General features: G+C 35.5%; 1 protein-coding gene across 1 annotated transcript in view; it reads left to right on the forward strand.

The window, feature by feature from the left end:
• The window catches only part of GTF2A1 (general transcription factor IIA subunit 1), a 38,308-nt gene extending 20,521 nt beyond the window's left edge, over positions 1-17,787 (forward strand). Inside the window, exons 6-9 of the mRNA XM_045562452.1 lie at positions 274-407; positions 2,764-3,090; positions 9,319-9,408; positions 13,448-17,787. Of these exons, the coding sequence (XP_045418408.1) occupies positions 274-407; positions 2,764-3,090; positions 9,319-9,408; positions 13,448-13,555 (659 nt within the window). The 3' untranslated portion in view covers positions 13,556-17,787. The remainder of the gene's footprint in view (positions 1-273; positions 408-2,763; positions 3,091-9,318; positions 9,409-13,447) is intronic.
• Positions 17,788-25,283: the final 7,496 nt, after the last annotated feature.

Raw genomic sequence — 25,283 nt, forward strand, 5'->3', positions numbered from 1 at the left:
TGTTGTTAAAACCTTATTGGAAAATAGCTGAATGAGAGTGATAAATAAGGAAAATAAAACATTGTAAGCAATGTATTTGACACATGGAGGGAAGTCAGGGAAGGGGAAGGATTATAGTTTACTGTGTACGGATGGTAGCCCTTAATAAAATTGTTAGACTTCCTACTTGATAATTTCTAGGACCTCCGGTGGTTTGACATTCAATATGAACTCGTTTATTTTGAGATAGTCACTGCTAAAGTGGTAACTTGGAATACATGCTTTTTGCTTTAGGCCAGCTTCTTCAGGTGGTCAGAGCAGCCAATGGTGCCCAATATATCATTCAGCCTCAGCAGTCAGTGGTTCTACAACAACAGGTTATACCACAAATGCAACCAGGTGGAGTACAAGCTCCTGTTATACAACAGGTAAAAGAATCTTCCCTTATGATCACCATGGGGTTCTTTTTTCTTCTATATAAATTCCCTGATTGGTTCCCCTTTCTTTCCCCATGGCTGTATATATACAAATTCTTAGATTCTTCTCTAGTGCTACAGACCCTGTCATTTTAAATTTCTTTTGTATACCTCATGGCTTAACTTAGATTCAACGTGTTTAAAACTAAATTATTATTGTCTCTGCCCATCTTTCATCATCCCCCTGAATATACTTTGTCAGTGGCAGCACTCTCCATCCAGCCTCCTAAGCTGGTCCTTTGGCCTTTATTCAACAAGCAGTTTCTGAGTATTGGGGTTTTCATAAGGGGTTGGGGATTTAAGAGTGAACAAAGACATGGACTCTAGTTTCATGGTGCTTATGTATTTTCTGGAAGGGGGTGTATGGAATCGTCTCTTTCCCTTACCTCCAGTATCCAAGCTATCATTAAATCCTACCAATTCTTCTTAATAGTTTCTCTCTCTCTCTCACTTTTCTTGTCATTTCCTTAGTTCATACTCTAGTAATTTGTCATTAAAAAATAACTGTATTATCCTCTTAACTGATTTCTCTGCCTCTAGTCTTTTGCCCTCCTAACTTGATTGATTTATAGTCATCTTTCTAAAAAATCTTAAAATCTTTTAATGACTTCCCATTGCCTACTGGAAAAAGTCTAAACTAGGGGTCCCCACCCTTGCACACTAAATGTAATATGCTTGAATCATCCTGAAACCATCACCTTACAGCCCCCCGCCCCCCGGGTCCATGGAAAAATTGTCTTCCATGAAAACGGTTCCTCGTGCCAAAAATGTTGGGGACTGCTGGTCTAAACAACTCAACATGGTTTGTAAGATCTTTTGGGATCTTGTTTCTTTGAACTCTTCAGGTTTATTTTTTGCTATGCTCCCAATTCTTTGCTGTAGTGCTGTTTAGACCAGAGTTAAATGTTTGCATCTACTTGTGTGCCAGGTGTTGTACTCTTGTACTGTGAGGACAAAAACAAATGGTTGTTTTCTTGAGGAACTTAGATACTTTAAAAAAGAGACAGATGTGTACATATAATGTATATATAAAACAGTATGGTGATAGAAGCAAGATAAGAGCAGGAGTATTAATCCAGTCAATTTACGTCTTTCCAAAACTATGTGCTGCTGTCACTTCTGGGTTTCACTTGATGTTATTCTTCTATTTAGAATGCTGCCTTTGGCCTTCCATCCAGCTACTCCCTCCACTTCCCCCAAACCAACCAACCAACCAATGAGAAAAACCTGGCTAATCTCCTTAAAGCACAAACAGAAAGTCAAGTATTACATACCAGGAAGGCTTCCTTGACTTTGTCCCCAAGCTGAATTTGGTACCCTCTTCTGTTTCTGATAATTTCTATTACATCTTCTATCTTTTTGAGTTGTTGCTGCTTTGTCTATTATACCATTAATCTATAAGCTTCTTAAAGGAAATACTACATCTTACGATTTTTGCGTTCCTCGAACCTAATGGCAGGTAATAGGTGTTCAGTGCTCTTTATTTATTAATAACTATAATTATAAATATGTGAATTATAATACATATAGTAATATTTGTTAATACATTGTTTTTGAGTTGTGATTTACCTTAGAATTGTAGATATAGAAGGGAGGAACTTTAAAAATTATCTGGTCTGTTGGTTCTTAGCTGTGGTTGCATGATAGAATCATATGGGGTGCTTTAAATAAAACCTATAGCTTTTATCTCACACTAATTAAATCAGAATATTAGGGGTAAAAGCCTAGATATCAGCTTTTTTTAATGCTACCAGATGGTTCTAATTTGCAACCAGGGTTGAGAACCATTGGTCCCAGTCTAACAGTGAAATGATAGAAGCCAAGAGAGGTTAAATGATTTGCATTGCTGTGTCAATGTTGCCTCACCCAGGTCTTCAGATTCTCAGTCGAGTGTTCTTCATGTGAAAGCAGTGTAGCATAATAGTAAGAGCATGGGCTCTGGACCAGAGAGCCAAGGTTTAAATTTTGCCTCTTAGTGACTGTAAACTTTGCAAGTTACTGAGCTTGCATTAACTAACTGTATTGTCCTCAAGCAGATAAACTTGTGTAAATCTTGGCCTGATGTCTGGCATATTCCAAGTAAGTGCTCAATAAATGAAGCAATTATCTTTAGAAAATCTTTTTCCTTCAGAAATTTGAATGGTAAATTGGAAATTTAGTGAGTCAGTATACTAGTTAAACATTGCCTTTGTACTGTGGTAGATTTAACTGTGTACGAGATATGGCCATTTCTGGTGAATCTTAAGGCTATTTCTGTGTTCCATATTTGATCCTCTTGTGCCTACTATGTGGTTTTCTTTTGCCTTAGGTACTGGCTCCTCTTCCTGGAGGGATTTCACCACAGACAGGTGTCATCATCCAGCCACAGCAAATCTTATTTACAGGAAATAAGACTCAAGTTATACCTACAACAGTGGCAGCACCTACACCAGCCCAAGCACAAATAACTGCAACTGGCCAACAGCAACCACAGGCCCAGCCTGCTCAGACACAAGCTCCATTGGTATTACAAGTTGATGGAACTGGGGATACATCATCTGAAGAAGATGAAGATGAAGAAGAAGACTTTGATGATGATGATGATGAAGAGGAAGACAAAGAGAAAGATGGAGCCGAAGATGGGCAGGTGGAAGAAGTAAGTTTCTAGTAAAAAACTTGAAGTAGTAATCTATTCAATTACTTGGAACCAAACTGACAAATTTTATCCTTTTTTTCCCCAGAGGCTATTAGATAGTGTATAACATAGGATTTTAAAGATCAAGTTAAATTGTTCTAACTTTAGTAAGGTTTTTAGATTGGCTATATTTATTTTTATAAAATATAATTGCTTTTATAGCTGATAATAAAAAAAGAACGTATACCAAACTAATAATAAATTGTATTAATCAAGGTAATAGAGATGGTGCAAATAATTCTAACTCTTTTACTTATGCATTTATGTGGCTTCAGCATAAGACATTGGTAGAACAGATAGATTTGGTTAATCTTTTCCTTATCTACTCCTCGTATCTGTCTTCTAGAAACATAAATATGTCTTTGTTTTCCTCTCTACTCCAGTTTAGTTACTCCTGTCCAAGATACTTGTCCACCACAATTTTCATTGTTGATTGCCTTCTTTAGCCTAAGATGCAGTCATATTGTTTATCTTAGTACAAAGTTTTCTAAACTAAGTAGTTTTTTAAAAAAAATTCTTATTAAATATTGAATAAATAGAAATGAATAAAATATTTTATGATATAAGTACCCTGGTGCCCACCATCTAGTTAAAAAAAAATCCCATTACTTAAAGTCCCCTGGGTACTTCTCCCCAGTCGCATCCTCTTCCTTCTGCCATCAGAGTACCCATGCTCACTCATTTTGTGTTTATCATTAATTGCCTTTATATATTATCATAAGTATTTATATTCCTGAACAGCATATTGTTTAGTTTTACATGTTCATTTGTAACATGAATGGAATAATTCTGTATCTGTTCTCAGGCAAGTTTTTTTTTTACTCAAGACAGTATTCCTGAGGTTCATCCAAATTGTCACATACAGCTATAAATATTTTCACTGCTGAGTACACCATAATTTATTTAACAATTTTTCTGATCTGGTGAACATTTGGACTGTTTCTAATTGTTTACTGTCATAAACAGTTATATTTTATTATATGTCTTCTGGGGACACCTATGCAAGAGTGTTACACCTAAACATTGAACTGCTGATCTTAAGGCATGTGCATCTTCAACTTTGCAATAAAATACTACATCACTCTAGCCATTCAGTATGTAATCGTAATTGTGCATATGCCCACACATCCTCACCAGTACCTGATATTTGATATTGTCAGGCTTCTTAATTTTTACTAGCTTGGTAGGTAGAAATGGTGTCCTATTTTGGTTTTAGTTTGCATTTCCTTGATTACTAATGAGTTTCAGCCTCTTTTTATGTACTTAACTTGCTGTTTGTGTCTTATCATGTGGAAGTGCTTATTCAGGTCTCCTGGCCATTTTTATTCTCTTAATTATTTAGTTTTGATGCTGCTGTAAGTGATATGTTTTCATTATGTTTTCCATTTGTTTTTTGGTAGTATGGAAATGTGTAGACCTTTTATTTTTATTTATTTATTTATAGGTATATAAATTTACGGGGTACTAGTGCAAATTTGTTACATATCTTGTGGTCAGTTAGGGCTTTTAGGTTAACAAATGTGTAGAGCTTTTAATATTCATCCTTGAACCAGCCACCTTCCCAATGTCTTTCTTAATTCTAATAATGTATCTGTAGACTTTTGTGTCTCCTATGCAGATAATCACATCACATGTGAAAAACAACAGTTTTTCTTGCCTTGTAGGCTATGCCTTCTAGAGCTATATAGATTAAAAATGGTGATAGCAGGCACCCATGTCTTGTTCTTAAAGTTAAAAGTAATGTTTTCTGTGTCTGACTATTAAGTATAACGTTTGTTGTAGGTTTTTAGGAATATGTTTATTGGGTTAAGGAAGATTCCCTTTGTTTTGTTTTTTAAACTATAAATGCTGAGTTTTATTAAACGCCTTTTCTACAACTATTAAGTAATCATACAGTTTGTCACCTATAATCTGTTATTTATGAAGAATTTCATTAATTGATTTTCTGTTTATCACATGACTTGATCATTATATGTTACCTTTTTTATGAATTGCTGAATTCACTTTTTTCAGTACTTTTTCATGTGTGTTCATGAATTACTGTCTGTGATCTTCTTTTTACATACCCTTACCAGGTTTTTGGGTTTATGGTAGCCTTGTAAAACGAACTTTGGGAAGTGTTTTCTCTACCCTGAACTTTTTTTTTTAAGATATTACTTAATTCTTCTGTGAATATTTGTTAAAGCATGCCACTACAAATGTCGGCATAATAATCTCCTTGTTTAATTCAAGTATTCTGTTTCTTCTTGAGGCACTTTGGATAAGTTATGTTTTTCTTGGACTCTGTGTATTTATCTAAATTTTCAAATTGATCATCATAAAATTAATATTTTCTTTTTGATACCAGAATCATTTGTTGTCATTTCCCTTTTTTCCTAATTCCTAATATTGTGCTATGTCGTTATTTTTTTCCTTGGTTCAGTCTTGCCATAGGTGTGTTGATTTCATTAATATTTTCAAAGAATCAACTTTTAGCTTTATTCTTTTTACTGTGTTTCTTCCTATTTTATTAATTTCTATTTTGACTTAACTGTAGAGAATATGATCTGTGGGATGTGTGCATCCATGGAAATTAGTTGAGACTTATTAATGTGATCAATTTTGTATTATATGCTCTGCATTTGAAAAAATGTTTTCTGCACTTGTTTGGTACTGTCTTCTATGTATGTCTATTAGATTTAGACTGTCAGGTTTGTTCACTTTATATCCTTGATATTTTTTACATGCTTGATCCATTTTCGATTATTGAGTGAGCTCTTCAGATCTCCAACTATGATAGTTGATTTGATTTATTTCTCCTTGTTTTCCTGTCATTTTTCCTCTTTTTATTTTGAGCCTAAAAATGAGTGCATATTAGCTTAAAATTGTTTTTTCCCCCAGTGGATTGAACCATTTGTGATCACTTAGTGTCTTGCTTTGTCTTTAGTAATTTTTTTTAACCCTAAAATCTGTTTATGTGATACTAATAGAACTATACCAGCTTTTGGGTAGGATTAGCCTTTTTTCATTGTTTCACTTTCAAACTTTGGATCCATAAGCTCGTTAGGTCTGTCTTTTGTAAGTAGAATATTGCTCTTTATGTTATTGTGTTACAAAACTTTTACATCAGCTGACTATTCCGTAGGGAAAGAATAGTCTTTTCAACAAATGGTATTTGTGCAACAGAATATGCAAAAGAGTTAAGTTGGACCCCCTATCTCACACTGTATATAAAAATTAAAGTGTATATAAATCTAAGAGCTAAAATTATAAACCTTTTAGAAAAAACATTAGGTTAAATCTTCATAATGTTGGATTTGGCAGTAGTTTTTTAGATATGACATCCAGGGTATAAACAATCAAAGAAAAAGTGGATTTTATAGATTAAAAAATTTTGTTGTGCATCCAAGGACAATATCAAGAAAGTATTAATAAAACGACATTCCATAGAATGAGAAAATATTTGCAAATCATATATCTGATAAGGGTCTATGTATCTAAAATATATAAAGAATGCTTACAGCTCAGCAACAAAAAGATGACCCAATTAAAACATGGACAAAGGATTTGAATAGACATTTCTCCAAAAGGCGATGCACAAATAGCCAGCAAGCACATGAAAATATGCTCGGCATCATTTGTTAGAGAAATGCAAGTCAAAACCACAATGAGATTCCATTTCACACCTACTAGGATGGCTGTAATCAAGTAAGAAAGAAAGAAAATAAATGCTGGTGAGGATGTGGGGAAATTAGTACCCTTTTGCATCGCTGATAGGAATGTAAAATGGTGTAGCTGCTGTGGAAAACAATTTAGTGGTTCATCAAAAAATTAAGCATAGAGAATTAACCATATGGTGCAGCAATTCTAAAGTTTATATACAAGAAAATTGAAAGTGTGTTCAAACAAAAACTTATATATGAATGTTCATAGCAGCACTGTTCACAGTATCCAAAAGGTGTAAACAACCCAAATGTTCATCAGCTGATGAATGGACAAATAAAATGTGGTGTATGTATACAGTGGAATTGATACATGCTACAATAGGGATGAACCTTGAAAACATACTAAGTGAAAGAAGCCAGATACAAAAGGCCACATATTACATGATTCGATTTATAGAAAATATATAGAATAGGCAAATCTATAGACACAGAAAGCAGATTAGTAGTTGTCAGGGGTTGGGGGGAATGGGAGTGAGTGACTGCTTAATGGGTAAAGGTAATGAAATGTCCTGGAACTGGGTTAGTGTGGTGATGGTTACACACATTTTGAATGTTAGTGCACCTGCATTTTACATTTTAAAATGTTAAAATATTGAATTCTATGTTACATGAATTTTACCTCAATAATTTTTTTTATTTTACATTGGTGATATCTATTTTAAGTTAAAGAATATAAATATATACATATAGACCTGTGTGTGAGTAGGTAATAGGCCTGGATGCGTTTTATTTTTCATTCTACTTTTGTCTTCTCTATCTCCATTTATTAGAAATAGCCTTTATCTTCTGCCACAATTGAGGTGAAGTTTAATGTAGTCAGTGTATGTTCTAGGTAGGTTTTAGCTTAGCGCCGAATTCTCTTTGATACTGAGATTTCCTACCCCTAGCCTTTTTTTTTTTTTTTTTTTTTGGATTTTTGACAGGGTCTCTCTCTCTCTCTCTCTGTCTCAGGCTGGAGTGCAGTGATGTCCTCATAGCTCACTGCAACCTCAAACTCCTGGACTCAAGTGATTCTCTTCCCTCATCCTCCTGAGTAGCTGAGAGTACAGGCACATGCTACCATGCCCGGCTAATTTTTTTTTTTTTAATTTCAGAATATAACGAGGATACAAATGTTTTGGGCACATGAATTGCTTTTGTGCAATTTGAGTAAAAGTTATAAGTGTGCCCATTACCCAGATAGTGTGCATTGTACCTGTTAGGTGTGATTTTACCCATCTCCTCCTCTCCCCTCCCACCTACTTGATTTCTGTTGAGAGTTTTACTTCCATATGTGCAGGTGAGTGTTGATCGATTAGTTCCAATTTAACTTAGAAGAATGGTCTCCAGTTTTATTCAGGTTGTTACGAAAGGTATTGGTTCACCATTTTTTTATGGCTGAGTAGTACTCCATGGCATAACATACACCACATTTTATTAATCCACTCATGAATTGAGTGGGTTGATTCCACATCTTTGTGATTGTGAATTGTGCTGCAATAAACATTCGAGGGCAAGTGTCTTTTTGATAAAATGTCTTTTTTTCCTTTGGGTAAACACCCAATAGTGTGATTGCTAGATCAAATGGCCCCCTGCTGCCATCTCCTTTTTTTTAAAAAAATCTGAATCTGTTTTTTGTGGGGGGAGAACAGTCTTGCTTTGTCCTTTGGCCCAGCTAGAGTGCCGCAGAGTTGTCATAGCTCACTGCAACCACAAACTAATGAGGATTGCTGGGCTCAGGCGATCCTCCTGTCTGAGCCGCCTGAGTAGCTGGGGCTATAGGCATGTGCCACCACGCCTGGCTCTAGTGTTTCTATTTTTTGTAGATACATGAGTTTTGTTCTTGTATAGGCTAGTCTAAAATTCCTGACCTCAGTGGATTCTCCTGCCTTGGCCTCCCAAAGTGCTAGGATTACAGGTGTGAGCCACTGCGCCTGGCCAAAAATCTGAATCTTAATTATACTTCATGCCTCCGCTGTAACCATCATAAGGGTTTAGATATGCTGATTTGTATTCAGAGTCCTAGTTCTTAATGTAAAAGATATAAGCCAGACTACTAGCGACTGCTAGTTTATTGTATTGCTCTTCTTTTCTCTTGTAACTTCACCACTATTTTCCTTTTTATACTTTTTCTGGTACATAGTGCCATTGACTCATTAAAGTTTCATATTTTCTTAGGTCTGCTTCTAGACATCTTAAACAGTTATTGTAGAAAATTACCTTCTTGTGTTGTTTTTAAAGAATAAAGGGAAATAAAATCGAACATCTCTTCAGACTTACAAGTTATAAAGTTTTATAGCCTATTTTAACTTCTTGCTGAGATTTCAAAAATGTTAGCAAACTCTGAAATCATAGCTGATTAACAATATTACATTTCTGATGTATGTATATATGTACCTTTGGCACTTGGTTCTCAAAGAACATCTAGATCATTGTATTTCTTTTCAGTTAATATTTAGAAAGGCCTTTTATAGTAAAACATTAATAAACTCTCTTTTATTTGTAGGAGCCCCTCAATAGTGAAGATGATGTGAGTGATGAGGAAGGACAGGAACTCTTCGACACAGAAAATGTTGTTGTATGCCAATATGATAAAGTAAGGACTTCATCCTCGTATTACTGATGTTGTTTTTGTTATAATTGCTTCCCTATCCTTTCTGCCTTATTGAAACATTCGGGCAGCTGATTAATGCCTCTTGCATTCATTATGAATAGTATGAAAACATTGTTATAGTTTTGTAGATTATTTTAATAGGATAAAACATCAATTTCTTAGCTTTACATTTGAAAAATAAGTTATGGATGAAATGAAAAAGAGGTATAATCCTTTTTCTATTTAGACTGTATCAACTTGTAAGCAAAGTAAACAAAGCCACTTTGGGGTTGTCCTTTAACAACAATAGCTAACCAAATGGAATAATACTGTTCTCTGTTTGGCTGCAAGTATGTCAAAACCAGAAGGGTTTAACTGAATCTCTATAATTTTTTTTATTGCTAAGGAGAGGACTAAGGCAATGAACAGGATTGAAAACTAATAGATAAGTTTTTACTAAAAATTGATTAAAATATTACTTTGCTGTACTTTGTTAACATTAGGAATTTTTAAACCAAGTTCCATGAGAATTAGCCATTGAGTTCTTGAATTCTTAGTTTTCAAGCAGGATGTTTTTTTCCAAGTATTTTTATTATGCTTATTGGTGGTGTTGAGATTTTTGTTATCAAGACATTTTAATTGGGATCAAATTTTTTTGACTGTAATTGTTAAATTTATACATGCACATATTATATGGAATTTATAATTTTAGCAGAGGTCTTTAGCAAATGCTGAAAACTCTGACAGAAGCAATTGAATTTTGTTTGTAATTATTCATTCAATTTATTCATTAAATAATATTTCTTAAGTGACTAAGTATACCAGGCACTATTCTAGGCACTGGAGCTATAGTCACCAACATGCAGAATTCATGCCCTGCAAAAAGTTTCCTTTACAGATGAAGAAAATCTTAAGTCTGTGTTGCTTTTATACAAATGAATGTGATAAGTATCTGTGCTTCTTGCAAACAAATCTATAGGGAGAATGCCATGATAGTGGATCTTATTTTCTAATAAAAAGGTAAAGTCAGGTCACTTTTATACCAGTGAAGTTACAGAGTAAAGCCAACGAGGTCACTGAGAGTTTCACAGCATCTACTTGTGTGCATTATGAGTTTTGGGTAAGTGTTCTTAATACCCTGTACCATGCACATTATAACAAATGTAATTTCCTGTTAGAGATATGTAGAGCAAGAGTATGATGTTAAAGCAGCAGATACCAATACATCTTTATTGTCAGGCAATCTCAAGGGAACAACTTACAAGTAAATTATCCAGAACACAATTTCATGTTAATGAGATACCAGATTTATCAGGCAAGAAAAGGACCTTTATTTTAGCATGGCTGAAGAATATGCTTCTAAGTATTTTCCTGTTTTAAGAGAAGGTTGTGGCCGGGCGCGGTGGCTCACGCCTGTAATCCTAGCACTTGGGAGGCCGAGGCGGGTGGATCGTTTGCGTCCAGGAGTTCGAGACCAGCCTGAGCAAGAGGCAAGACACCCCGTCTTTTATTAAAAAAAAAAAAAAAAGAGAAGGTTGTATTCTCTTTTGAGACAAACTGTACATACAATATTTTAAATGTTAAAGTTGGTTTGTTTGCCCACAGATACATAACTTTAGTGTTTTAAAATAATAAATTGAAAATAGCTTTAAATAGTATGTTGAGTTGTAAATTTAAAAATTTGCAGAGGTCTAATTTTAAAAAATCACATGTGTTGCTCTATAGATTGGAGGGGTGGGGGCTTGATGTTTTAGCCAACAGTAAGGTATAGCAGTGTTCTGTGACTGTAAAATGGGATTGGATATGGTTTGATCCAACTTGAATTTTAGGAGTATGGTTTTGAAGCCTAAATTAACAAATTTTTCATTAAATTAGAAAGGATCATTTTGTTTCGAAGTTTTTATTCTATTTTCATAATAAAACACCATGGACTTAAGGAAAAAAATTTTTTTTCTAATGTGGCAGTCAATGTGTTAAGTGTGTGTGGATGAGAACTGATAGAGCATTTGGTGAAATTAACCTCAGATACAGAGGCTTCAGCCTTGTTTATAGATAATTTCACTTCAATATGTTTGAATTTTACTTTAAAACATTTTTCATTAGGAAACTTAAGAGAGTTTTCTCCTGGCATTCAGGACAGTCCTTCATGGAGGTCCTAGGGCCAATAAATGAATTGCTTTTCAATGTACTTTGTACTTTTATTCAAATAAAAATATTTACCATTTATTACCCAGTATAACTTAAGTGCTGAGTATATGAAATATTATTTGATCCATGAAACTTTTCTACATTTGTTGTTTTGCAAGTAGCCTTACAACAGAATGCAATCAGTTTCCTTACTTCTCTGTGGAATTCCTATTTCCTGACTATTCACCACTTTCTTGTTTTTCTCTGTAGAATCCCAGTGTCTTTCAGGTTCCACTCACTTAGTTCATGCTGGAAATCAATTTTTATGCACATTTATAGTAAATAATGCTTTCTGTATAGGGAATCAAAAGGGGAGATAGAGGTCTCTGTCTGTGATGTTCCAGGGCACTATTCTAGGAGCTTGAGATACACTAGTGAACAAAGCAAAACAATCCCTGCCTTTGGGAAGCTTATTCTAGTTGGAGAAGATAGATGCAAAACATAAATCAATTAACATGTTGTTATTAGAAGCTGGTAATTGGTATGGAAAAATACAGAGCAGGGAAAGGGGGACAGGTTTCAGTTTTGAATAGGGTAGTCATAGTAGGTCTTTGGAGAAGATAACATTTGAATGAAGACTTGGAGACAATTGTACTATTATCTGGTGGAAAAGTCCACCTGCGTGTGTGAGGAATGCCAAGGAGGCCAGTGTGGCTGGACTGAAGTGAGGGAAAGGGAGAGGTACAGTATTAGATTAAGTCAGAGAAGGGGTAGGGGGCAGATGGTGTGGATCTTTGTAAGGATATGGGCTCTTATTCTGAGTGAATCAGAAAGTTATTGGAAAGTTTCAAATGGACAAACGAAATGATCTAGTTGAAATTTTAAAAGGATTACTTTGCTGCCTTCGTGGAGAGTAGAGTGTAAGGGAGGGAGGAAGCAGCGGTTGAAACAACGAGACTAGAGGTATGTTGTGGTATTCCAACTGATAATGGTGACTCAGACTGTGGTGATAGTATTAAAGTTGGTGAGAATTAGTTGGATCTTGGATGTGCTTTGAAGGAGGAGTCAACAAGATTTCCTGTCTCTTGGATGTGTGGTAAAAAAGAAAGATCATGGAATAGGTGAACAGACGTATGGGGCCTTCTTTGTGAAGATTGGAGCTTGAACTGAACATTAAATAATGAGTGTGACTTACTGGGAAAAGAAAGAAAGGTCACTTCAGTTCATTAAGTTTTACAACTTGTCTTCCCCCCCAAATCTGTGGGATTGCAAATAATTAAATGCTATAAGTGAAGACAAGGATGGCAGTACCCAGAGCCTGCCCTTCTCCTTTGGGTTTAGCTATGGATGTGCATAGTTTTTGAAATCTGCTGTAAGTGACTGGAAGATCACCATTCCTTTAGATATTATTTTTTAAATGGCGTTATGTGTAAAGTTCTATGTTAGGTCTTGAGAACACTATAAGGAGTTTTTATTTTAGTAGAAGAAATGAGTCTATAATTGTATTACTTAACAAATAATGCAAGAAATGTCATTGAGAATGCCATTGGGGATTTAGAAGTGGGAAAGAATAGTGAAAGCTTTGTGGAGGATGCAGTATTTTTGAAGTGGACCTTGAAAATCTATACGTAAACCTGGTAGAGATAAGATATTTTACAAAGAAATATTTTTAACTACATTAATGACCACAAGTAATAAAAGCTGTAAAATAATACTAATTACAGATGAATTTATTTTTTAAAAACCCACCTAGTTAGTAATTTTGGTTTTGATCAAATTAAATTTTATTAAGAAACCAAGTGGCACATACAGTATTGTATAAGACAGTTTTGTGGGGTTTTTTTGTGAATGGTTTTTTTTGTTTGTTTTCTGTTTTCTGGTTGTATCTTAATTCTTTTTGTTTTTGTTTATTTAGATACACAGAAGTAAAAACAAATGGAAATTTCATCTTAAGGATGGCATTATGAATCTTAATGGGAGAGATTATATATTTTCCAAAGCCATTGGAGATGCAGAATGGTGAAAAATTGCTTCTTTTCTTTTATAAATAAAAAAAGAAACTTGAAAAAAATTTAAAGTGAACAGTTTGAAACTTGGGACATACACCAACCAAAACTTCATTTCTGCATGTCAGAAAAGTGCAGTAGAAGCAAAGCTACTGGAACAAAGATAGACCTTGACAACATAGACACTACTTCTAACTGGCAAGCCATGGAACTGTAGCACCTGGGGTTGTTGGGGTGGGGGGTTGGGGTTTTGTGTAGGAAAACCATAATTGTCGATTTTAAATACAGGTACCTGCCACCGGTAATTAGCATGTAAAGCTTTGTCTATATTTCCTTCCTCCAACTTGGGTTCACCCAGAAGATACTTGTTGGAATGAACTGAAGAAACTTCCCTTTTGATAGATTGAACTGAGACTGCTTATTGTATGTGGTTATATTTGGTAAAAATTGCGTGTGAGCTTTTTACAAAAGGGTAAGAATTATGGTGTTGAATTTTAATTCACTTGTATAAGAAAACAATTTAAAACTCTCATAATAGGTCTTAAATATTTTTACTTGCTATTCTCCCTCAGTAATATATACCTCTTCCTTTCCTGCTTTATGAAACACCTACTTAAGTTTAAAGGAAGTAACCAGTGATCATAGTTTGGAGACAAAATTTGACCCAGGAATGGATATTTATTTTAATTAGGTTTTCATACTTATTAAATGTAATTTAAAGACTTAGGTCTTGTCTGAGTTGGGTGGAATTAAAATGACAACTTTAATTTCCTTACAGAAAAGCTGTGTTTATTTCTTTTAGTCCCACATGTTGAAAAGAAACCCCAAATTGGCTCTTCAGGAGCACAGTTTTATTTCACAAAGGTACCATCTAGCTGAAAGACCTATGAGTATATGAGTACATGTAGATTTTTCCTGCTGGGCTGAAATGTGTGCTTATATATGTGTTTAGTCTTTAAGCTGAACATTCAGATAACATTCTGTGCATTGATTAAAGCATAGGGCAGGTGGTGAGGACCTGGATTTTTATTAAACAATTTAGTAATTATAAAAGTTTCTTGTGTTTACTAGTAAAGAATTTTTTAAAAAGCTGTTATTCTAATTGAACAAATTTTTAAAAGCAACTTTGTAATTTGAGGGGAAAATTTTGAGGGTAGTGGGGTGTGGGCCACTAAGTACATAGTTACCTCTCTTTCATTTGGTGGCCTTTCCAGGCCATTGATAATATAGAAATGGGCTCCAGTTTGCACATTGGGAAGAAAGCATAGAAATTTGACTTACATATTAAAAATAATAGAAATTTAATATGTATATTAAGAATGCATAGGTCTGTATTCTGTAAGGGGCTCTAAAGAACAAGATGGCACTGCCATGTTCAGTGTGAATTAGCTGCCTGGGAGAATTGCAGGAACACTTGTCTTCACCTTTGTGTTCTTGTAACTAATTTGACTTTCTGTGTTTTTATCTTGACAAAATTTACATGTGTTTAAGTTACTCATATATTGATTTTTTTTTTTAGTCTTCAGTTTTTGTCTTCCTTTTATTTGCCTTTGTGTGTTTCCGGAAGTAACACATGAACACTTTAAAGTACATTACAAAGAAGAAAACTGTGAGCTGTTATATAGTGTGTCTTTCTTTCTTAACACAAATCCTTAAACTTTTTAAAAAAGTTAATCAGTTTTTTTTTTTTTTTTGCCTACTTCCCACCTCACTTATCAACTTGGTCTCTTATGTTCTGAACTTTGGTATAAATGGTGATGTCTAGCATGCTAGTAGTTAGATTTTATTTAGATGCCATAACTGGTAATACAGTTTTTATTTTGACTATATTAATTTAGTTTTTTGAGGGGAAATTTGTTTATCCCACTACTCTCAAAGCACACAGAGGTTTTTTAGTTATTAGTGGGACTGGGAGAAGAGGAAAAGAGAGGGAGTAAAGTCACAGAAGTCCTGTTGTTCAGTTGTCCTTCAGTATAGTTGCTAGTAGGTTTATATTTACTCAATGAAGAAGTCAATGACCTGAACTACCTATAAAAATTTAGCAGTGCTGCAGTGTTGCTTAAGTGAAACTCTTTGGCTATCTAGTAGTTTTTATGCTACTGAAACTTGTATTACTGTATATTCAGCTCATGTCTTGAGCCCTCTATATAAGACAAATATTCATATTCATAATAGCATTGTATACTGGCCTGTTTTTATAACTTTATTTTTCAAACATGAACAACCACTGCTTTCAGAGTGGTTATTTTGTTATTTTTGAAGCAGGAAATAACCATTTGTATTTGCACCTGTGTATTGCATATTAATTATGGTATACTTGGCAAATGCTTTTCTTTTACCTGTGAAAATTCTGAAAGCTGGTCCAAACGACACTGCATACCATATTGTGCTCTTATATATTATTGCATCGTGTTCCTTTTTAATCAATAGCATGTTTTATTTTTATTATAGTAGCTTTTGCTGTAAGAATGTCACCTGCTTATCTTTTATTGTACTTGAATTCTTAATCATGCTTTTAACATTGTATTTAACAAATCATTTCATATTAGGTTCCATTATAACATCATTCCTTTAAAAAGGCAAGGGATTCCCACTTTCAGAATTCTAAAATGAAAGTAGCATGTTTATCCAAAGAGGGAGAATAGTTCAGACTTGGTATTATGAAAATAAGTAACGGTTTCTGACGAGGATTTGTTTAGATTTGCACAGATGGTGATGGCACCTTTTACTTAGAAAAACAATTAACAGTAATTAACAGTGCTAAGGAAAATTTACACAAAATTACAAGATGAAGTGACAAAAGTGAGGAGAAATGTATGTTTTTCAGTATACAAACTCTGCATGGTGGTCATTTGGATAACCAGACCACTTGGATGCCCGAGAGCACATTTAATTTCTTGGAGTGCCACATACAGCTAAAACAACTCTTTAATGTGCAGTTTGTTTCTAGAGTAAAATGTCTGTTATAAGAGGGTGATCTTTATATTTGGCTTTTATATTTTTTAAATACATTTCTTTTTGTTAATTAAATGCCATCATAATGTCACATTTACACTGTTGCCTCTTTTAAAATCAAAGCCACTCTGATGTTATTCTAATAGGATTACATCAAGATTTGAGCAGTGTATATAGTGATTAAAATGTTCTTGAAATGAGCATAATAGATTCTGGTTTTAGAAAACAAGAACATAAAAATATAGTTTTTGTATAAAGATTTTCTTTTACTGTAGTGAAAATCAAAGATTTAGGGTTTTTTTTTCCTGGCTTTTATGGAGGAATGAAAAGAATTATCTCCCTCTAAGAATAGTTTTTGATTATCTCATAGCAATAATGTCACCATTATTATCAGAGGGTAAATACGCCTTTTATATAGGAAAACAGACATAATTTCATCGTGGGAGTTCCCTTTGTAACATAGCATTTTCTTCCACTTGAGAAAATTCCTATATTTTCAGATTATTTCATCTTGAATTTTTTGAGCTTTTGTGCAATGTGATATTTTATTGATCCATCTTTGTACATTTTATTTCATATGTCTTTTTCCCACCTACCTGTGTAAAACAGCTATAGCAGATTTTGAATTGGTTAAAAAATACTTTGTTTTATATGTTTCCTCGAGAGTTTATGTTAAGTAGTTTTGCATTTTAATCCTCCATTATGCTATGGAAACTATTCTAAAGTTTATATTCTTCCCTTTTTAAGCCTGCCTTACTCTTTTTGTCATTTTTTATGGTTTAAGGAAGAAGACACCAAACTTAATATTTTTGTTTGAGGAACAAAAGAATTTTTTTTCTCTTCTCTTTTAGGGAAGAACTGTATTGAGTTAGTAACTACTCTTTCAGTCAAGGTTCCTTAAATCAGTCCAGTATGCATCAGGGCTACAACTTTGGGAGAGGGGCTAATCCTTTTTGCTGTTCTGAGCTACTATTGTCAACTGCTGTTGTACATACTGTTATGTGTAAGGGCGTAAATATATTTATTATGTTTGTAAAATTCATTCTGTACAATTGCAGATCAAGGTTGCTCTTCTGTGATATATGGGATATTATGTTTTAAAGACCACCTTGGAATACAATTAGAGAACTTAGTATTTTGATGTACTAAGACCTATTTTAAGTTTAATATTTTACCTTTGCAAAAACTTTAATTAAAGATGTTATTTAAAAAAAGTAATGTTGCTTGCTTTGCTTACTAGTATATGGCATTGTTACAGATAATTGAATAAAATTATACAATATAGAAAGGAAAATGCTTTACATTGTTAATGAGAATAAGTTCCATTTAACAACAACAGCAACAAAAAGGTATCATAAATTTTGTGCCTATAAGATAAGTACTTTGGGATGTCAGTGTGAATTATTCAGCTGTGTTACTAATTCTTAATAGCTTTTAAAAAGTATTTTCTAGGCACACAGGAATTTTGATTGGGCTAAATTTACACTGACAAAGTGTAACTAAAATTGATACAATTAACATGTTGTAACAGATAAGTATTTCTACTCAAAGTATATATTATTTAGGATAAAATTATTTGAGAACATTGTTTTCTTATTTCTCTGTTTGGCTAAATCTTTTCCTCTTAGTTCAGAGTTTGTAAATAATTACATATTAGCAAAATTGAATTATTGAGGTTTGTATTACATATTGAAATATTTTGTGTTATTTTAGAAGGTATTAAATAGCAGGTATTTTAATTTTATAGTTAATTCAACAATCATTAAGAAAAAGCTTGCCTTTTTATAATTTTTTTATCCTGTTAACAGACTACTTTATCTAGGAAACTTGGAAATTTTAACTATTAAAATAATCATAATAAAGATATCTTATTTATTGCCAGCTAATCTTGTATTTTTGCAGTTTAATTCAAGCTCCTACTTTGATTATGATCTTTAAGCATTTTGGCTTCAGTTTCTCCATCTGTAAAATGACAATAAGAGTTTGATGATTAAATGAGTGGTGCTTGGTACATGGTAAGCACTTAGATGACATAATTATTTGCCTAATTTGAAAAGACTAGTGGAGCTGAAAAAAATATTTTTTGTTATTTCTGAGACAGGGTCTCACTCTGTTGCCCACGCTAGAGTGTGGCGACATCATCGTAGCTCACTGCAACCTCAAATTCTGGGCTCAAAGAATCCTAGTTCAGCCTCCCAAGTACCTGGAACTACAGATGTGCACCACTGTGCCCAGCTAAGTTTTCTATTTTTTGTAGAGATAGGGTCTCTTAAGTTGCTCAGACTGGTCTTGAACTCGCAGCCTCAAGCTATCCTCACACATTGGCCTCCCTAAAGTGTTAGGATTACAGGCATGAGCCACCACACTCAGCTGAAAAAAAATTTTTTTTAATGGTCAAAGATAGCAAAAGAGAATGTGATCTGATGAAGGAGAGGCAGTGAAAGATTGGGTTACAACAAAACAAATTAAGCCTGGGAGGTTGAGTTGGTGAAGCGATGCATCTGCGTAGGCCTGGAAGTGCCAGAGGGAAGAAAAGTGAATGTTGAGTATAGGAGAGGGATAATGAAACGATGGGAATGCTTTAGCTTTTTTTCCCCTAAAAGACACTTTCCTGAATTATATGTCTAAAATAAGTTGAATTTTCACAAAGCTTAAAACTAGTAGAACTATAATATTTTTAAAATTGATTGATTTTCCTAAATACTAATGGAATGGAGTCTGCCCAGTTCAATTAAGGAGAAAAACATTGAGAGTTGTCAAACATTGATGCTTGAGTGCCTCACTCCGATTCTGACAGTCTGTTTCTTCCACTTTGAAAAAGAGTTCACTGACTTCTCTGTGGAGTTGACAGAACTTCCGCACTACTGATGCCATAGGTTAGGGTGCAATGTTGGGTGGGACTTCTAGGGCTGGGAAAACCAAGATTTATCAGCCAGGTTAGTTTCAAGAGATGAACAGAGCAAGACTTCTACAGCAGTTTACTTTCAATAGGATGCACGAGGGACGTGTTGTTTAGGCTTCCTGGTGTCAGAACAGTCTTCCCATTTTGCTTCATGCCGGGCAGGATGGAGGGCAGTCTATACCTCTCTATGGAAGTGGAATGACAGATGAGGAATCACCTGCCTCTGTATCCAGAAACAGGAACCACAAGCTCAGAAATGGTCAGACTGATGCTTGCACTCAGGACTTTGAACCTTGAGAACATGAAACAAAGTTGCATGATCAGTCAGAGGTCCTATGTATGTTCAGGTCCAATGGTGTGATAGTGACTGGGGAAAGGGTGCTGGTGGCAGCCTCCTGGGCACTTGCTGAGACAGGGTGTGGCTTCTCCCCTCTCCCCTTGATTCCTGACTGAGCCTGGTTTTGGTTTTTCAGCCTTCCTATTGATTTTTTTTTTTTTTTTTTTTTTTTGAGACAGAGTCTTGATCTCTCACCCGGGCTAGAGTGCCGTGGCGTCAGCCTAGCTCACAGCAACCTCAAACTCCTGGGCTCAAGCAATTCTACTGCTTCAGCCTCCGAGTAGCTGGGACTACAGGCATGCGCCACCATGCCAGCTAATTTTTCCTATATATTTTTAGTTATCCAGCTAATTTCTTTCTATTTTTAGTAGAGACGGGGTCACACTCTTGCTCAGGCTGGTCTCGAACTCCTGAGCTCAAATGATCTGCCCACCTTGGCCTCCCAGAGTGCTAGGATTACAGGCGTGAGCCACCGCGCTCAGCTGGGGGTAGTTAATTTTATTTATTTATTTATTTATTTATTTTGAGACAGAGTCTCGTTTTGTTGCCCAGGCTAGAGTGAGTGCCGTGGCGTCAGCCTAGCTCACAGCAACCTCAAACTCCTGGGCTCAAGCGGTCCTCCTGCCTCAGCCTCCCGAGTAGCTGGGACTACAGGCATGTGCCACCATGCCTGGCTAATTTTTTCTATATAAATTATTAGCTGTCCATATAATTTCTTTCTATTTTTAGTAGAGACAGGGTCTCGCTCTTGCTCAGGCTGGTCTCAAACTTCTGAGCTCAAACAATCCGCCCGCCTTGGCCTCCTGGAGTGCTAGGATTACAGGCGTGAGCCACCGCACCCCGCCAGAGGTAGTTATTTTTAATCTTCATCATATAGATAAGTTCACTGTGCTTTTGAGGCCAAGTAATTTGCCTTAGATTTATATAGTGAGATGATAGTGAAGCATGGGCAGGTTGGCAGCGAGGTCAGGATGCAATAGGTCTCTCCATCGCCTCAGTTGTAGGAACAAATGGTGTTCATCTTAGCTAAACCTGTTAATAAGAGGCTTTGATTGGCCGGGCACAGTGGCTCACGCCTGTAATCCTAGCACTCTGGGAGGCCAAGGCGGGAGGATTGCTCGAGGTCAGGAGTTTGAGACCAGCCTGAGCAAGAGTGAGACCCCATCTCTACTAAAAAAAATAGAAATTATCTGGCCAACTAAAAATATATATAGAAAAAATTAGCTGGGCATGGTGGCGCATGCCTGTAGTCCCAGCTACTCGGGAGGCCGAGGCAGTAGGATCGCTTAAGCCCAGGAGTCTGAGGTTGCTGTGAGCTAGGCTGACGCCACGGCACTCACTCTAGCCCGAGCAACAGACCGAGACTCTGTCTCAAAAGAAAAAAAAAAAAAGAGACTATGATCTTGTACAACCTGGTCTCTCGTTTCTGTTCAGAGGAGGCATTCTGGAAATACTTCTTCACCCTTCACTTTCTGTACTCACCGCTCTGAAAATACAGTGAGATAAATAAAAACACCATGACGGCAAAGTCACTCTGGAAAGTTAGTTGTTCACTGTCAACTTGGGGAACAGCAAAGTGATCAGTTCTGATTTTACTCCGCCCCTAACAGCTGAACGAGTGAAAGACTATTTTTCCGAGGGAAGAACATTTTTTGTTTGCCTAAAGGAGAGTTGTCACCTCACTGCAGTTCTCTTCTGGTCAATCTGATGGTGAAGGACGTTTATTCGTAAGAGAGCTCCCTGATGCAATCAAAGTGGCCCTGCTTCTGATGGTTTCATAGCAGGGTGCAGCAGGAGTATAGAAACCCAAAGGCAAATGTCCTGTGATTATTGCTATGGTCTGGATGTTTGTATCCCTGAAAGTTCATATGCTGAAATTCTAACCCAAGGCAATGGTATTACAAGGTGGAGCCTTTGGGTGGTGATTAGGTCATGAGGTCTCTCTGCCCTCATTAATGCCCTTAAAACAGAGAGCTCTAGGAGCTAGCTAGCCCCTTCCACCATGTGAGAATGCAGCAAGGAACAGGCTCTCACCAGACACCAAATCTGCTGATGCCTTGATCTTGGACGTCCCAGCCTCCAGAACTGTGAGAAATAAATGTTTATTTATAAACTACCCACTTGGTGGTATTTTGTTATAGCCACCTGAACAGACAAAGATAGTTATTAGAAAACCCCACTTTTAATTTAAATATGTGAGTGCGGTAGCCCACGTTGCCTGGACTGGCTCCTGGTAATGCTGTCAAATACTGCTGTCTTTGGCATATTTTGCAGCAGTGGTGTGCCCAGGGAGGGGAGCAGTCTGTCCTGGGAGCAGGCAGTGAGGAGGTGAACTGTTGGCAGAGAATATAAATTCAATAATAAAGCTGATGAAATTGATGTGCTTTTTATTATTACCGTGTGCCAGCAATCCTAAACTAGGTCGATGATAAAACACTCCTCCCCACAAGAAATAATTATTTTGTTCTCCCATCCAAGTACTAACCAGGCCAGACCCTGTTTAGCTTTTGAGATCAGACGTGATTGGGTGCATGCAGGGTGGTATGACTATAGATAATTATTTTGTTCAAATTGGTCTAATTGTCACAGTTAGTGTTGAGATGTTTTTTCCAGTTTTTTTTTTACTGTGGTAAAATGTACATAAAATTTACCATCTTAACCATTTTTAAGTGTATAGTGGTATCAAATACATTATTAATAATATTTTGATAAAATATTTGTTAGCATCATTTATGTTATTTTTTTAGATGTCACATAAAGGAAATAATCACAAGATAAATACCACATGATTCCACTTAAATGAGGTATCTACAGTAGTCAAATTCCTGGAAACAGTAAGCAGAATGGGGCTAGGGAAAGGGGGAAATGGAGTTGTTTAATGGATATAGAGTTTTAGTTTTGCAAGTTGAAAAAGTTCTGGAGACCTGTTGCACATCCATGTGAATATACTTAACACTACTGAACTGCATGCTTAAAATTCGCAAAGATGATGTATTTACTTTACTACAATGAAAAAGCGTATATATCTTTTAATAAACATTGTGTTCAATGTGCAAGTTAATTCAGACCCCAACATGAAAGTGCAGCCACTTGTTTCTAGAGTAAATTCTCGTGGTTTCAGAATTGTTCCCACTCAGAGCTCAGCTCATGCCTCTGCTTCTGTGGTAGGATATATTTCTGTGTTTAGGCTGTAGATTAGAAAGGAACAGTTGGAGCACAACAATTGTAAGGAAAGGAACAATTTAGTTCTTCAATTACATCCTTCTATGTGACCCCTGGGAATTTTTATCTGTGCTTAAGTATGAAACAATGAAACCCTGTCATCTGTGATGTACAATTATTTTGTTTGGTAAATGCAAATTTTAGTTCATACATGACATACATTCATTTTATTTCATGATTATTACTGAAAATAATTGTGTAGTATAAGGAAGAAAGGGGTGTTAAAAAATGAAAGGCTCTGGATGTCAAATATACTAGAAACTGGGCATCAGATCATGGGGATAACAATATCTCCCTTGTAAGAATGTTTTGCTCACTAAAAACAAGAACAATGGCCTGGTTAGTATATTCAGAGCACTAAGGGTAAACAATTCAACCCAGGAATATATCCCCTATACCCAACTAAAAATATTTCAGTAAGGATGAAATAAAGATATTTTCGTTAAGATAAAGATTAAAAACTGAAAGTGTCTATTATTTATAAGACCCAGGCTGAAAGAATTGATAAATAACTTTTAGGAAAAAGATTGTGGAATTTAGAAGGGGGATGGAAGAAGAAATGGAGAACAAAGAAGTTTGTAAGCATGGATAATCTAAATATTGACTGTGAGAAAAAAATTAGAGTAGGAAATTTTAAAAGAAAATGAAAACAATATAATGTATACGCAAAACTCAATTACTCCATGAATTGTAGACGATGAGGATCTCTGAAGAAAAAAATACACTCAAACTCAAAGTGTTTTTCTATTCTCTCACTCGAGAACAATCAACACAGAAGACTTCTGTGACCAAATTGAGATGGGGTGATCTCCCCACCACCAATCAATCAGTTCTGCAATTCTGACACTGTCTATCTGGATATATATAAATAAATAGGACCCTTTATATAAACAAGGACATTTTTTAGATTTTATTTCAGTTTACTTTTACTACAGTCTCTCTTCAGTGATGGCCCAATACATATTTCTTAAGTATAAATATATAACAAAAATTCAAAGATAATAAAATAGCGATGTCAAAAATATTTTTTGTTGATGCTGCTGTTATTACCCCCCTAAGCTGATTCTACTTGAAAATGCAAATTCTGTTTATTTCGTTTTTTTTTTTATCTTGGACCAGTGGAGATCCATGGATGATGAAGACTATGTTCTTTTCTCGTATGCATTTGACTTGTATTCATTCTGGACACAAATTGATCCTTGATTTAGTCAAGGTAATTCACATGATTTTATTAGTCATATAGCATTAATATGGGTGTCAAAAATGTCAAAATTACTGCTTTTAAGAAAAAAGTTTTTTTGGAGGTTCCTTTTTTTTTTTTTTTTTTTTGAGACAGAGTCTCACTTTGTTGCCCAGGCTAGAGTGAGTGCCGTGGCATCAGCCTAGCTCACAGCAACCTCAGACTCCTGGGCTTAAGCGATCCTACTGCCTCAGCCTCCCGAGTAGCTGGGACTACAGGCATGTGCCACCATGCCCGGCTAATTTTTTTGTATATATATTTTTAGTTGGCCAGATAATTTCTTTCTATTTTTAGTAGAGACGGGGGTCTCACTCTTGCTCAGGCTGGTCTCGAACTCCTGACCTCGAGCGATCCACCCACCTCGGCCTCCCAGAGCTAGGATTACAGGCGTGAGCCACCGCGCCCGGCCGAGGTTCCTTTTCTTATACATTGGGCAATACCAGTGATTTCCTATGTAAATTGGGGGTGACAGTAATGTGTATTACATGAGGACAAATTTTACTTTTTCATGAAATGGCCATTGTGAAATTATTAAAGAGGGAATCTAATACTATTTTAAAAATTTCTCCCAACTATTTGATATTTGGGTTTTGTGCATTTTTATTCTAAATTTAGCATGATGAGACCATGATTGTCTAAAGGACCATATGAAAGATGATTGCACAATTCTGTGTTATTTGTGGTCAAATTGTTTTAAAATGGAAGAAGGTCAAATAACATTGACAAAGTTAAAATCTTCTAACTGTGTAAAAAATAAATAAGTTGTTCAATTTCTGAAGTAAAAGGAAAGAATACAGTGTAAGAATGTGAATTAGTCCAGGATGTGAATGTAGGTAATGTTTAACTCCAAGATTTCAGTGGCTTAACTCAACAAAGATCTGTTTCTTCTGCACATCACAGTACAATACAGGTTGGTATGGACGGCTCTGCTCCATGCAGTAATTCAGGGCCATAGGCTCCTTCCATCTAGTGATTCACCTTTCTCTGGGACTTCAGACACTCTTTCCTTCTCTCCAGGATTCTTTGCACCCGTCTGGCAGACACGGAAGATAGAAAGCACAAGAGGATTGTGTAGGAGGTCTTGGATGT

The sequence above is a fragment of the Lemur catta genome, chromosome 1, assembly GCF_020740605.2.
Source record: "Lemur catta isolate mLemCat1 chromosome 1, mLemCat1.pri, whole genome shotgun sequence".
Lineage (NCBI taxonomy): Eukaryota > Metazoa > Chordata > Mammalia > Primates > Lemuridae > Lemur > Lemur catta.